Source organism: Tachysurus vachellii, chromosome 25 (genome assembly GCF_030014155.1).
Source record: "Tachysurus vachellii isolate PV-2020 chromosome 25, HZAU_Pvac_v1, whole genome shotgun sequence".
Taxonomy (NCBI): domain Eukaryota; kingdom Metazoa; phylum Chordata; class Actinopteri; order Siluriformes; family Bagridae; genus Tachysurus; species Tachysurus vachellii.
The window spans coordinates 11,222,200-11,235,726 of NC_083484.1; the positions used below are offsets into that span (position 1 = coordinate 11,222,200).

At 39.6% G+C, this 13,527-nt stretch overlaps 1 protein-coding gene across 1 annotated transcript in view; it reads left to right on the forward strand.

Annotated features, from left to right (window-relative positions):
* Window positions 1-13,527, forward strand: part of si:dkey-12j5.1 (uncharacterized) — a 65,186-nt gene that overhangs the window by 5,323 nt on the left and 46,336 nt on the right. Inside the window, exons 5-8 of the mRNA XM_060861757.1 lie at window positions 2,249-2,355; window positions 6,076-6,199; window positions 6,929-7,051; window positions 11,951-12,019. Coding sequence (XP_060717740.1) covers window positions 2,249-2,355; window positions 6,076-6,199; window positions 6,929-7,051; window positions 11,951-12,019 — 423 coding nt within the window. The remainder of the gene's footprint in view (window positions 1-2,248; window positions 2,356-6,075; window positions 6,200-6,928; window positions 7,052-11,950; window positions 12,020-13,527) is intronic.

A 13,527-nucleotide genomic window follows, 5' to 3' on the forward strand; every position in this document is an offset into this window, starting at 1 on the left:
ACTAGCTGCACTTTTGGCTAAGTTTCTCAGATGTAATAGCCAAAAGTCTGCTGTTTTCTGATGGTTGGTAACTTTTTTTTTGACTGCAGTGAGAATATTTAGCTCGGTCTGGCTCGTGAAATCATTTACGTAGCACTTGACTGAATGATCAGGTCTAATGATTAGAATTTTTCAGTCATACAGTTAACAAGAGAACTTAAAATAATTATCATGGGAGTGACAACGATGCAGTATTATGCGACTTTATGTTTTTGATAATAGAGGTATTTTACTTTGTGCCTAGACTAAAGAAATGCATATTTTTAAATTGATGTCAGTCTCCAGAAACTCTGATGCTCCCAGCCATAGATTTTACAGCGTTTGCTTTAAGATTCAAAGAGACTAGAATTAACACATTTTTAAAAACATGGGTAATTCTTGAAATAGTGACTTTTCCTTGGGAAGGTTTTCTATTTTGCATATTTAGAAGAAGTCTCTCTCTCTCTCTCTCTCTCTCACACACACGCGCACGCATGCACACACACACACACACTCACACACACACACACACACACACACACACACACACATTATTTACACCACCTTCCTGGAAACACACACACACACACACTGGAAGAGTGCAGAAGATTTTTCTACATTCATATTCGAGGGAAGTGACATTCAGCTTGATGTATTAGTTTGCTACACAATAGTGAGTCAGTTTACAGATGTGTTTTGTCCATCCATCCATCCATCCATCCATCCATCCATCCATCCATCCATTTTCTACCGCTTATCCGGGGCCGGGTCGCGGGGGCAGCAGTCTAAGCAGGGACGCCAAGACTTCCCTCTCCCCAGACATTTCCTCAAGCTCTTCCGGGGGAATACCGAGGCGTTCCCAGGCCAGCCGAGAGACATAGTCCCTCCAGCGTGTCCTAGGTCTTCCCCGGGGCCTCCTCCCGGTTGGACATGCCCGGAACACCTCCCCAGGGAGGCGTCCAGGAGGCATCTGGAACAGATGCCCGAGCCACCTCAGCTGACTCCTCTCGATGTGGAGTGACCGACTCCTCTCCTCCCGAGTGACCGAGCTCCTCACCCTATCTCTAAGGGAGCGCCCAGCCACCCTGCGGAGGAAACTCATTTCGGCCGCCTGTATCCGGGATCTTGTGATGGGGAGGGTAGGAACGTAGATCGACTGGTAAATAGAGAGCTTCGCCTTGTGGCTCAGCTCTTTCTTCACCACAACAGACTGGTATATCGACCGCATCACTGCAGAAGATACACCGATCCGCCTGTCGATGTGTTTTTGTAAATTGAGATGCAGTTCAGTGTTTGGCCACTTGGTGGAGATGCAACATTAGAAGAAATATAGATTAGAATCGAATAATCCAGTTTAAATCTCATGAATGCTTCAGAACCTTCGGGGGGCAATTATTTGCTTGCGGAAATGTCGAAGTTGCTTTGGATGAAGTCGATCCATCTGTGTAAAAAGTTTATAAATTATATTTGAATGTTAAATAATTATTTGATTTTATTTGTTAATAAGTATTTAATTGTTAGAGTTTATTTGTTTGTTTTCTTTCTTTCTTTCTTTCTTTCTTTCTTTCTTTCTTTCTTTCTTTCTTTCTTTCTTTCTAACAAAAATCTTTCTTGGAATCAAAACCACAGCTTAAGTCTGTAAAATAATAGAATATTTACACCTGGAAAAAATATAAAAATTCAAGAAACCTTCAGGGATAAATTTCCCCAATGCATATTACATAACAGCATTTCTCCTGACAACAAATGTGGAGTCTGAGGAAAAAAAACAGCTTGACAAGGTTTTTCTTTTTCAAATGGAACGCATAAGATCTGTCTCACGGTGTTGTTTAAAAATAAAACAGACGAGACCTGTCACCTAACTGATCCGAATCTCCAGTCAGTTCTTTTTCTTTTGGAAGTCTTTAATTACAAACTGCTCGGCAGGAACGTACGTCTCGAGACGAGGGTCAGTGACATTGCTAGAGACTTGCCGTGTTCTGATGTTAGATTTTAATTACATGTCTAAATTCTAAGCACATGACAAATGACTATGTTTTAGCTGTAGCTGTCTTGCTCGGCACTTGGGGGGGAAGGATCACATTTTTAATGTGTTGAATATTGCAGTATGTTGCATATCTTATTAGATGTTTGTTTTATGTACTTGCACATGCAATTCTTTTCTTAAGGAATACGTTGACATCGGTCTCTGTGTGCGTGGGTGTGTGTGTGTGTGTGCGTGTGTTGATAGGTTAGCAGTATGGGAGCTGCTGCTTTACCACCTGAGTCTCCAATTACCGAAAAGGACGTGTCTGTGGCCTTCTGTTCCGTTGCCGAGATCTTCTTCACTGACCTTTGGTAATTTTAATTTTTTTTCCTTTTTCATAAATCCTTTTCTCAAAACCACTACACATCCTCTCTGCCATCTCCTCTCACATGCTCATATACATTGTCCTTTGTTCCGATAAACACACACACACACACACATACAGTACTGTAGGGGAAATAATGATTTGATCCCCTGCTGTTTTTGTAAGTTTGCCCACTTACAATGAAATGAACGGTCTATAATTTTTATGGTGGATTTATTTTAAAGGAGAGACAGAATTTCAATAAAAAAAATCCAGAAAACAACATTAGAAAGCTTAGAAATTAATTTGTATTTGATTGAGTGAAATAAATATTGGATCCTCAAGCAAAACGTGACTTAGAACTTGGTGAAGAAACCCTTGTTAGAAAGCACAGAGGTCAGATGTTTCTTGTAATTGGTCATCGGGTTTGCGTACACCTCAGGAGGGATTTTGGTCCACTCCTCTGCTTTACAGATACTTTCCAGATCCTGAAGGTTTCTAGGCAACTGGATGTTTCAGCTCCTTCCACAGATTTTCTTTGGGAAGTAACTGGCTATGCCATTTCAGGATTATAATGTTCTTCTTCTTGATCCACTCCTTTAATGCCTTGGTTGTATGTTCTGGGTTATTGTCATGCTGAAACACCTATCCACGACCCATCTTCAGTGTTCTGGCTGAGGCCAGGAGGTTCTTATTCACCGTTCCCCGGCCCCTCAATGCGGTGAAGTCTTCCTGTACCCTTAGAAGAGAAACAGCCCCAAAGCAGAACGATTCGACCTCCATGCTTTACACTGGGGATGGTGAGCTTGGGGTCATATTCAGCATTTCTCTGCCACCAAACATGGAGAGTCGAGTTCATGCCAAAGAGCTCAATTTTGGTCTTATCTGACTACATCGCATTCTCCCAAGCCTTCTCTGAATCATTCAGGTGTACGTCAGAAATGTACTTCAATACATATACATATACATACATACATACATACATACATACATACATACATACATACACACTGTGAACTATATATATCTTGAATTTTATTATATTAATTCTTTATATTTCTCCTTATGTTTACCTTCTGCTCTATGTTTATGTTCTGTAAAGCTGCTTTGAGACAATGTTCATTGTAAAAAGCGCTATACAAATAAACTTGAATTGAAATTGAATTGAATATTTCAGCCTGTACATGCGCCATCTTGAGCAGAGAGACCTTGTGCGCACTGCAGGATCTCAATCCATTACAGCGAAGCGTATTACCAGTTGTTTTCTTGTTGACTGTGGTTCAAGCTCCCTTGAGATGATACACACTGACAAGCTCCTCCTATGTAATTCTGGGCTGATCCCTCACCTTTCTCAGAATCATCCTTACGTCACGAGGTCAGATCTTGCATGGAGCTCCAGAGCGATGGCGATTGACTCTTATCTTGTATTTCTTCCATTTTTGAATGATCGCACCAACATTGTTCTCTTTCTCAAGCTTCTTGCTGATGTTCTTGTAGTCCATTCCAGCCACGTGCAGGTCTACGATCTTGTCCCTGACATTCTTTGATAGCTCTTTGGTCTTTCCCTTGGTGGTGGAGAGGTTTGATTGGAACGATCGATTCTGTAAATTTTACAGTGTAAAAGGTGTCTTTTTATACACAAAACGAGTTGAGATTACGAGTACTTTCTAAAAGGGGGACACTAATCTGTGCGCTCAATGGGCACATAACCGGTCTGTGGGGGTCAGAATTCTTGGTGGTTTGTAGGGGATCAAATACTTATTTCACTCTATCAAATACAAATAAATTTATAACCTTTCTTTAATGTATTTTTCTGGATTCTGTATCATATAATTATTTTCCACACTATACATACATTCAGGTCCGACTATATTGTATTTGGACAGTGCCACAATTTTCGTAATTCTTGCCTCTGTACACCAGCACAATGGATTTGAAATGATGGAATTAATATTATGTTTAACTAAAAATATTGCATTAACCGTTTAGGAATTTATTACATTTTCGCCGGCTCAAACTGAATTTAATCTGAATTTGTCTTTGGTAGCTGTTCATGAGAACTCTTAATATGCGGTACAAAGAAGCGTAGATCCATGAAAGGCGCCATCATTAGACCGAAAATACAAAACAGACTTAACTGAGAGATCTTTTAGGAGTCGCCAAAACAACAATTTGGTTCATTCTTTAAATAACAATATAGTAATAGTATTATATAGAATTATTCATTCATTCATTCATTCATTCATCTTCTACCGCTTATCCGAACTACCTCGGGTCACGGGGAGCCTGTGCCTATCTCAGGCATCATCGGGCATCAAGGCAGGATTCACCCTGGACGGAGTGCCAACCCATCACAGGGCACACACACACACACACACTCATTCACTCACGCAATCACACACTACGGACAATTTTCCAGAGATGCCAATCAACCTACCATGCATGTCTTTGGACCGGGGAGGAAACCGGAGTACCCGGAGGAAACCCCCGAGGCACGGGGAGAACATGCAAACTCCACACACACAAGGTGGAGGTGGGAATCGAACCCCGACCATGGAGGTGTGAGGCGAACATGCTAACCACTAAGCCACCGTGCCCCCCATATAGAATTAATAGTAATATAATAAGAAGAATATAGCAGTTTAATAGTTTTGTCCCTACAAAGCTGTGTAAAGTCAAAAACACTTAACATGTTAAGAAAAACATGTTGCGATGTTATGCACCAGTGTGAAATTATGAGCTTGAGTCTGCCTGAAGGCTTTGTGTATAAGTAACAGATCTTTGCCAAAAAACATACTGTAGTTACCCCGAACGAATCGCAGGAATCAGTGTGCCTCGTTTATCAAGCTGCTTACAAACAAATTTATTCAGAAATTGTTCACAGGAGTGTTTACACAAAACATTTGGTATTTGGTTAGTTCGTAGAAAAAAAAAATACTCCGTATCTGAAGAGCGTTTGTGTAAATTTATATAAAAATAGACTCACTAACGTAAACCTGGAGATGGTATAATTATAATATTATAAGGTATAATATTACTTGTACATTGTAATAGCCATAGACATAAGTCAAAATGTCTTCGCTTCTTCCTCTGAGGAATTCTTTTTCTCACAGTTTAGTTGTCATTTTTGCTCAGCTCTCTGTGTGATTTTTCCTTTTATGGAGTTTTGTGGGCGTCGCCAAATGCAAATGAGCTTGTGCTCATGAGGAAAAAATCATTGTTACTGGAACTTTGGCCTGTATTTGGCCTGTGAAAACCTACAAAACATGACGTACAATTATGTACAGTTCATCGATTCATCTAAAACGTCATCTAAAAGGTACTACGTAGCCTTTTGTACAGCTATATTTCACAGCACAATCGTCATAAACTTTAAGATTAGTTTAAGAGAGCTCAAATTCACCAGAATTAATACTTTTTTTTAAAATATTTACTACTGTATTTACTACTGGATAAAACTGTCTAACACGTTAATTTGATTTGATTTGATTTGATTGTTAAATAGCTCCAAGTCATTTAAAACATAATAGCAGTAATACTGTTTGTTAAAGGCTGCTTAGTAAGTCCTGGAATACAGGCAGCATAGTGTAGATGAGTTAAGTGTAGATGTTCAGGTGATTGTGTGAATCTTTATACAACAGAAAAGAATCCTAGATGTTCTCAAGGTACCTGAAAACAGTGTTGTGTAAGTGTATTAATGTTTAAAGTTTTTTTTTTTTTTTGCCAGTATGGAGGAGGGAGCAGCCGAGCGATGTAAGGAGGCTATTGAGAAAGCTCTGCACTATGACCAGAACAACCCTGAAGCTCTGCAGTTAATGGCTAGCTACCTCTTCAGCACTGAGAAACCTGAGGTACACTAACTTCCCTATACAAGAAGCCATCCTGTCTTCTTTGCGTCCTTACACACCGCCCACGTCGAATTTATTTAATTCACTTCGCCAGTGGCTTTAAAAGTGAGACGAATCCATCAGCCGCGTTGGTGATGTTCTGTACATTTTTGTCAAATGTGCACTTTTAACAGGTTTATTATAATGACGTCGCTTTGGTTGGTCATCCGTAATTTGGTCGGGAATTTTAATTAGCGACATTAATTATAACCAGCAGCCAGAACTTAACATTTTAATAAAATGGACAAGTGCAAGAGAAAGGCAAGGAGAGTGCCACTCGGGTCATTATACACTTTAATTGAGAGCATGTCCATATAAAGAATTCCTTCTTCCCTGAGGTGAAAATGTCGCACTGTAATTGTGACATCATCCACTAGGTGGCAAACAGGTATTAACTTTTAGATCCAGTTTCCTTCAGACTGTTTGTCCTGGGTCAGGCAAGATATTAAAGTTCACAAGATGGCCATTTCTATAACCATCGAGATTGAACTGCATTATTACCAAGCAGGAGTTTTACATCTGATTTTATGCATTACGTGAGTTCATGCTGAGGCTCTTCCTCACACACAAGTTGTCTTCCTCTATCCTGCACTTTCACAGAACGCAAAGACCTACTTGGATAATACGATACCGTAAAATAATAAGAAAATGGATTCCAGCAGAAGTGTTTATTTTTTGTTTTGTTTTTTTAAGGAGGGCCGTGACTACCTGATAAAGAGTGTGTCGTCATGGTTACCGAGTCGAGAGGAGGAGGAAGAGTGTTCTGCAAGCTTAGAGCAACCTGATGAGGATGAGGATGAAGAGGAGGAGGAAAAAGTGAGTGTGTGTGTGTGTGAGGGAGTGAGTGTGTGTGTGAGGGAGTGAGTGTGTGTGTGAGGGAGTGAGTGTGTGTGTGAGGGAGTGAGTGTGTGTGTGAGGGAGTGAGTGTGTGTGTGTGTGAGGGAGTGAATGTGTGTGTGAGGGAGTGAGTGTGTGTGTGAGGGAGTGAGTGTGTGTGTGAGGGAGTGAGTGAGTGTGTGAGGGAGTGAGTGAATGAGTGTGTGTGTGTGTGAGGGAGGGAGTGAGTGTGTGTGTGAGTGAGGGAGGGAGTGAGTGTGTGTGAGTGAGTGAGTGAGTGTGTGTGTGTGTGAGGGAGGGAGTGAGTGTGTGTGTGAGTGAGGGAGGGAGTGAGTGTGTGTGAGTGAGTGAGTGAGTGTGTGTGAGTGAGTGTGTGTGTGTGTGTGAGGGAGTGTGTGTGTGTGTGAGGGAGTGAGTGTGTGTGTGTGTGTGTGTGTGTGTGTGTGTGAGGGAGGGAGGGAGTGAGTGTGTGTGTGTGAGGGAGTGAGTGTGTGTTTGTGAGGGAGTGAGTGTGTGTGTGTGAGGGAGTGAGTGTGTGTGTGTGAGGGAGTGTGTGTGTGTGAGGGAGTGAGTGTGTGTGTGTGAGGGAGTGAGTGTGTGTGTGGGAGTGAGTGTGTGTGTTTGTGTTTGTGTGTGAGGGAGTGAGTGAGTGTGTGTGTGAGAGAGTGAGTGTGTGTGTGTGAGGGAGTGTGTGTGTGTGTGTGTGTGTGTGTGTGAGGGAGTGAGTGTGTGTGTGAGGGAGTGAGTGTGTGTGTGAGGGAGTGAGTGTGTGTGTGTGTGAGGGAGTGTGTGTGTGAGGGAGTGTGTGTGTGAGGGAGTGTGTGTGTGTGTGTGAGGGAGTGAGTGTGTGTGTGTGAGGGCGTGAGTAAGTGTGTGTGTGTGAGGGAGTGTGTGTGTGTGAGGGAGTGTGTGAGTGTGTGTGTGAGGGAGTGTGTGAGTGTGTGTGTGAGGGAGTGTGTGTGTGTGAGGGAGTGTGTGTGTGTGAGGGAGTGCATGAGTGACTGTGTGCAAGTGAGTGAGTGAGTGACTGTGTGTGCGAGTTAGTGACTGTGTGTGCGAGTTAGTGACTGTGTGTGCGAGTTAGTGACTGTGTGTGCGAGTTAGTGACTGTGTGTGCGCGAGTGAGTGACTGTGTGTGTGCGAGTGAGTGACTGTGTGTGTGCGAGTGAGTGACTGTGTGTGTGCGAGTGAGTGACTGTGTGTGTGCGAGTGAGTGACTGTGTGTGTGAGTGAGTGACTGTGTGTGTGCGTGAGTGACTGTGTGTGAGTGCGTGTGTGGTCGTAATTGCGCGTGTGAATGTGCGAGTGAGTGTGTGTGAGTGAGCGTGTAAGTGTTCTTCTTTTCTGGCGACTTCATGACACGTTTGTAATAATTCACTCACGCAGCCGTTTATCACTCACATTTCTATTTAGTGTATTAACAATGTACTGTTTACTGAGTCATTACATTTTAATGGCTTATTAAATGTCAACAATAATAATAATAATAATAATAATAATAATAATAATAATAATAATAATAATAATGAAATGTAGCATGAATTTTTTTTTTCAGGAACAACTTTATATCTCATCTAGTAAGCAAATCATTTCTAGTATTATGTTGTTTTGTGGAAATTGAATCCTTCTTCTTCCACATTTACAAAATCCATCACAAGCCTCGACAGAGACAGATCCGAATATGACGGCTTCCATTTTTAAGGAAGGAATAACGCGCATGTTAAATAGCTGCTATTTATTTCTTTTTTTTTTTTTTCATTTGTTCATAATATTATGAACATTTTTTGAAAAATGTTTATGGTCATCGCAAACTTTTTTGTCACGGAGAGTCTGTGAGATTCCTGTTCTAGCTGTTATTCCATCACTAGTTTATCTTTTTTGTTCTCTTTAAGTTAATAAGAGATAAAAAAAATAAATAAATCGCAACGCTACGGAGAAACTGGAATGTTCTTCGGCTGTGTAAGACCAGCGGATCAAACGCGATATCATAAAATCGTACAGTTTCTGTCATGTGCTGGTAAGAGCTGATTTTCTAGGAAGCTCTAATGCATGAAATATGTCACATGATGACATTCCTTTGTAATTTAGGAATTCTTTAGGAATGAGGAAAGAGTGGTGAAACAACATAGAGCTCAAGAGACCCCGTGGTGTTTGGTTTTATAAGTGGGTACGTGTTTGATTGAGAGACTTCTTTGACCTCCGTTCCACTGGCTAGACTAAAAGCAGCGCTGCATGAAGCTTCCTCGAACTTTGAAATGAGTTCTCGGATGGAGAAAGCTAGTGGGAGTTGGAGAGACTAATCCTTTCATTTCGTTCTCAGTCGCACTGGGCTGCAAGGCAGACATATGTGTGAAAACACACACACACACACACACACACACACACACACTCTGACCCTGTACGTTAACATCCGTCTTTGAAATTCAAAATCCAGTCAATTTACTCAAAGCTAGCAAATATTGTGCTCTTTCAGAGGTTGGAGTAAAAGAATCTCTCAGCTTGTGTGTATAAATCACGGCCCTGAATTGAATCAGTGGAAATTAATAAGTCCTGATTTTATTTCCGTATTTCATTTTTCGTCCAGATCATTTCCCGTTGTTTGATTTAATAGCTGCATGTATAATGCGATGGCAACTTAAACAGCATTCTTTCATGTTCTGCTTGTTTCCTGCGAAAAGCAAAATGAACAGGATGTAAAAGCCACAGTGTAATTGGGATCAGATTTGGTTCAATGGCATCATGATGAAAATCTGATGTGGTAGCACTCTTGCATTGAGCTACACACACACACACACACACTCGCACACACGCACGACGAGATGGGAGTCCATAGTGGTTAATGAGTAGACGAAGTTGAAAAGGCGAGAAAAGCGCAGACAGCGGGGAAGAGTGCAGTCAGCAGAAACGAAGACAAGGCACTGATGAAGTGCTAATGAGCCAAGAGGTTCAGAAAACACTTACATGCACATAAAAGAGTATCTTACATTTGCATCTTGCTCATCAAGCTCCGAATACCTAAGAGCATAGCAGCATACATAATATCCCGGGAGCTATGCATTCAGTCACAGGTTAGCTGTTGACTCCACGAACACAGACACAACAATAGTACATAAGGATGCATTTGAACTTTGGCCAGTGAAATCTGTTCAGTTACAATGAGACAGAAATGACAGTTTGGGGTTAGGACCAAAAATCTAAACATGCTGTAAACAGACAGATGATTTTTTTATTTACCGGCTGCTATTTTTTGGACATGAGAAGTCTCTCTAATTCTGGTGTAATGAATATGAGTACAGATAGGAGTTTAAATGTCGAACTTTGTGCTTGCAATTTTGCAATTAAAAATGTTTTCTGCAAAAAAAAACAAAAAAACAAAAAAAAAAACAGTTGCATCACAATTTATGGAAAAAAAAAAATAGAAGGAAATCTTACTTCTAGTACTATTACTACTACACTAACAGTTTGATTTCTGCTGCTATTATTGGTACTATTTTTGCTGCTGCCGTTCTTATTACAACTACTTAAAACATGTTCTCGTTACATGCACTTAATTTTCTACCTTACCGTTTATCTAGCCATGTACCTATTGTGTGGGTTCCTATCCTGTCACAGCCCTCACTGGTTTAACTCACTAACGCTGCATTTACATTTCTAGCATTTAGCAGACTTACATTTTTTATTTCAATTTATACAACTGAGCAATTGAGAGTTAAGGGCCTTGCAGACCTGGGATTTGAACTCATGACCTTCCGATCAGTAGTTCAACACCTTAAACACTAGGCTTCCACATCCCTACGTGGATGTGATCAATGTGTCCTGATCGTTTTCATCTGTTTTCTATTCGGTCTCGATTCATTTGTTGTATTGTGTTAGTTCATGTCTATTTTGATGCCTTGTTTCTTGCCTGGATGTCCTAGTTTATTTTGACCCACGCTTGTCTTTCTAGTTTTGAATAGATGTTTGTCTCTGCCTGGAGGTGGTAGGACTTATGCCAAGGTCTTTGACTGCGAATATCGAATGTGCCTTAAAAAAACCTTGTGTTTTGTGTCTTTGGCTGTAACTCCCACATTACAAATCGACTGCTATTAATACTACTAGTACTATTACTACTAATGGTACTACTGCTACTACTATTACTACTATTGTTGTAATAATACTACCGGTGGCTTTTACTAGTAATAGCTAGCTAGATAGACAAATAGATAGATAAATAGGTAGATAATTACTTTATTGATCCCGGAGGAAATTCACACAACCAGTAGCAGCATACAGAGAAACAAGATTATCACAAACACAATACAACCACCGCCCCAAATAACATGCACATGCAAAGTCTAGCAGCAAGTGAGGACAAGATGATAATTAATCATACTTAATAACACGTAATAATATAATTAATACTTCTATTACGAATTCTAGTACTATTACTTCCAATCATTTTGCTACTAATATTAAACTGATATATAAATATGATAAATATTCATCTTAATTATTACTACTATTAATGCCCATACTGTCAAGCTTCTTTTTTCGGAAAATGTATATTGTTGCAAATCTAGAATTTAACAACAACAACAATAACAACAATAATCTAGCATTTTATTTTTTGCTTTTCTTTATTTTTTTCAGTTTTTCTTTTCCCTCAAGTGTGTTCAGTGTTTTGGTTTCAGCCAACAATTTTCATTTTGTTGCATCACAAATAGTAAATTGTGTGTGCGTGCGTGTGCGTGCGTTCGTGCGTATGTGTGTGTGTGTGTGGGGCGCACATTCTGCCTCCTGATGTTTCTAATATTGTTTCAGCATTATTTATGCATAGATTTGCTGTAAGCCAAGCAAAGAATTTTGCCCATAACATATTCAGCCTTTATTGTTTTTCAGAGTAAAATCCCGCCGTACGAGTCCCGAATTACAACATCCAAACTGCTGATAGAGGTTGAGGAGTTTGAGGTAAGATGATGCTACATTGTTCTTGGGCTAAAATTTAATTGGAATTACTATTTACTGTAATCTGAATAGTTAGATGACTAATATGAGCAAAATTGAAAACTTTAATAATCATCTGGTCCGATAAATAATTCCATAAATAAGACATTTGGTCCTCATCCACCAACATGACAACGTGTGAATTTTAGTTCCTCCCGGATTTTCATAGGCTATTTGTTTTTTTGTTTTTTTGTTTGTTTTTTTTTTTTTGCGAGAGGAATTCACACAATTCAAACATTAATCACAGAGTAAATCAAACATGTTTGAAAATTTAAGTCTTTTTCAATTTATTTCTGGCAACTGGGAAAATAGGTCTAAAATCAAGTAGTGTGGAATAAAACAAATGAATAAATAGGAGCAATAAATATGTAAACAAGATATTAGTACAATTCATGAGTATTAAGTACAACTGAGCTCATAAGTTTACATCCCTCATGCTGAATCTGCAAAATGTTAATGATTTAAAAGAAATAAGAGGGATCTTATAAATTGCTTAGAAATTTTCTTTCTTTTATCTGCCCTGAATAAACTATTTTACATAAGACATGATTACATATAGTCCACAAGACACAATAATAACTGATTTTACACAAATGAACCAGTTCATTACATATCCTTGATTCTTAATACCGTGTGCTGTTACCTGGATAATCCACAAATGGTTTTAAGTATTGGAAGAGTTTGTGTGCACTAGACTGTAGTGTCTGTGATAAAGTACAGATACGTTCAAGTCACTTTCCACATGCGTTCATGCTCTACACAATACTTGCTTTGCATATCTTGTATCCATGTGGAGGATTTAAAGCGGCATCCAATGGACGGTACGTTTGAGAAATCAATCATTCTTGTCCATTACAGTCAAAAAAATCTTTAATATTCTTTATGCATATTAAAGACATCGTTAAACAAACCAAAGATCTTTACTTCTCTGAAACATTGCGTGGTCGGTGTGATTGTAGTTTTAAGCTGCTTCAATCAGCCTGCTTCAATTAAACTCAGTTTTTCACCAAGTGATGGAAAACATTTGAGAAGCCTGTTATTTTTTATTTATTTATTTTTTTCATTTATTTTTTCTTTGAATGTGTGAATGCTATTTAAATAGTATTTCACAGTGAAAATAAGTTTCTTCTACCAAAGTTACTTTCAACTGCGCGATGGTTAAAGAGGTTTGTTACTAAATTCCTTGTATGGGTGTTTGCTTCACTTGAATTCACTTTGCTTCACTTGAATAACAGTAAGTGTTTTTTTTTTCTCTCTCTCGAAGCATTTTTCTCTCTTTTCTCCACGGGAAGGATGCGTTTGCATTATTCAGGAATTGTATTTTGCTCAGCACTTGACCTTTACTGTGTGTGTGTGTGTGTGAGAGAGAGAGAGAGAAAGAGAGAGCAAGAGAGAGCACGAGCGAAAGAGAGAGAGAGAGAGAGAGCAAGAGCGAGAGAGAGAGAGAGAGAGAGAGAGCAAGAGCGAGAGAG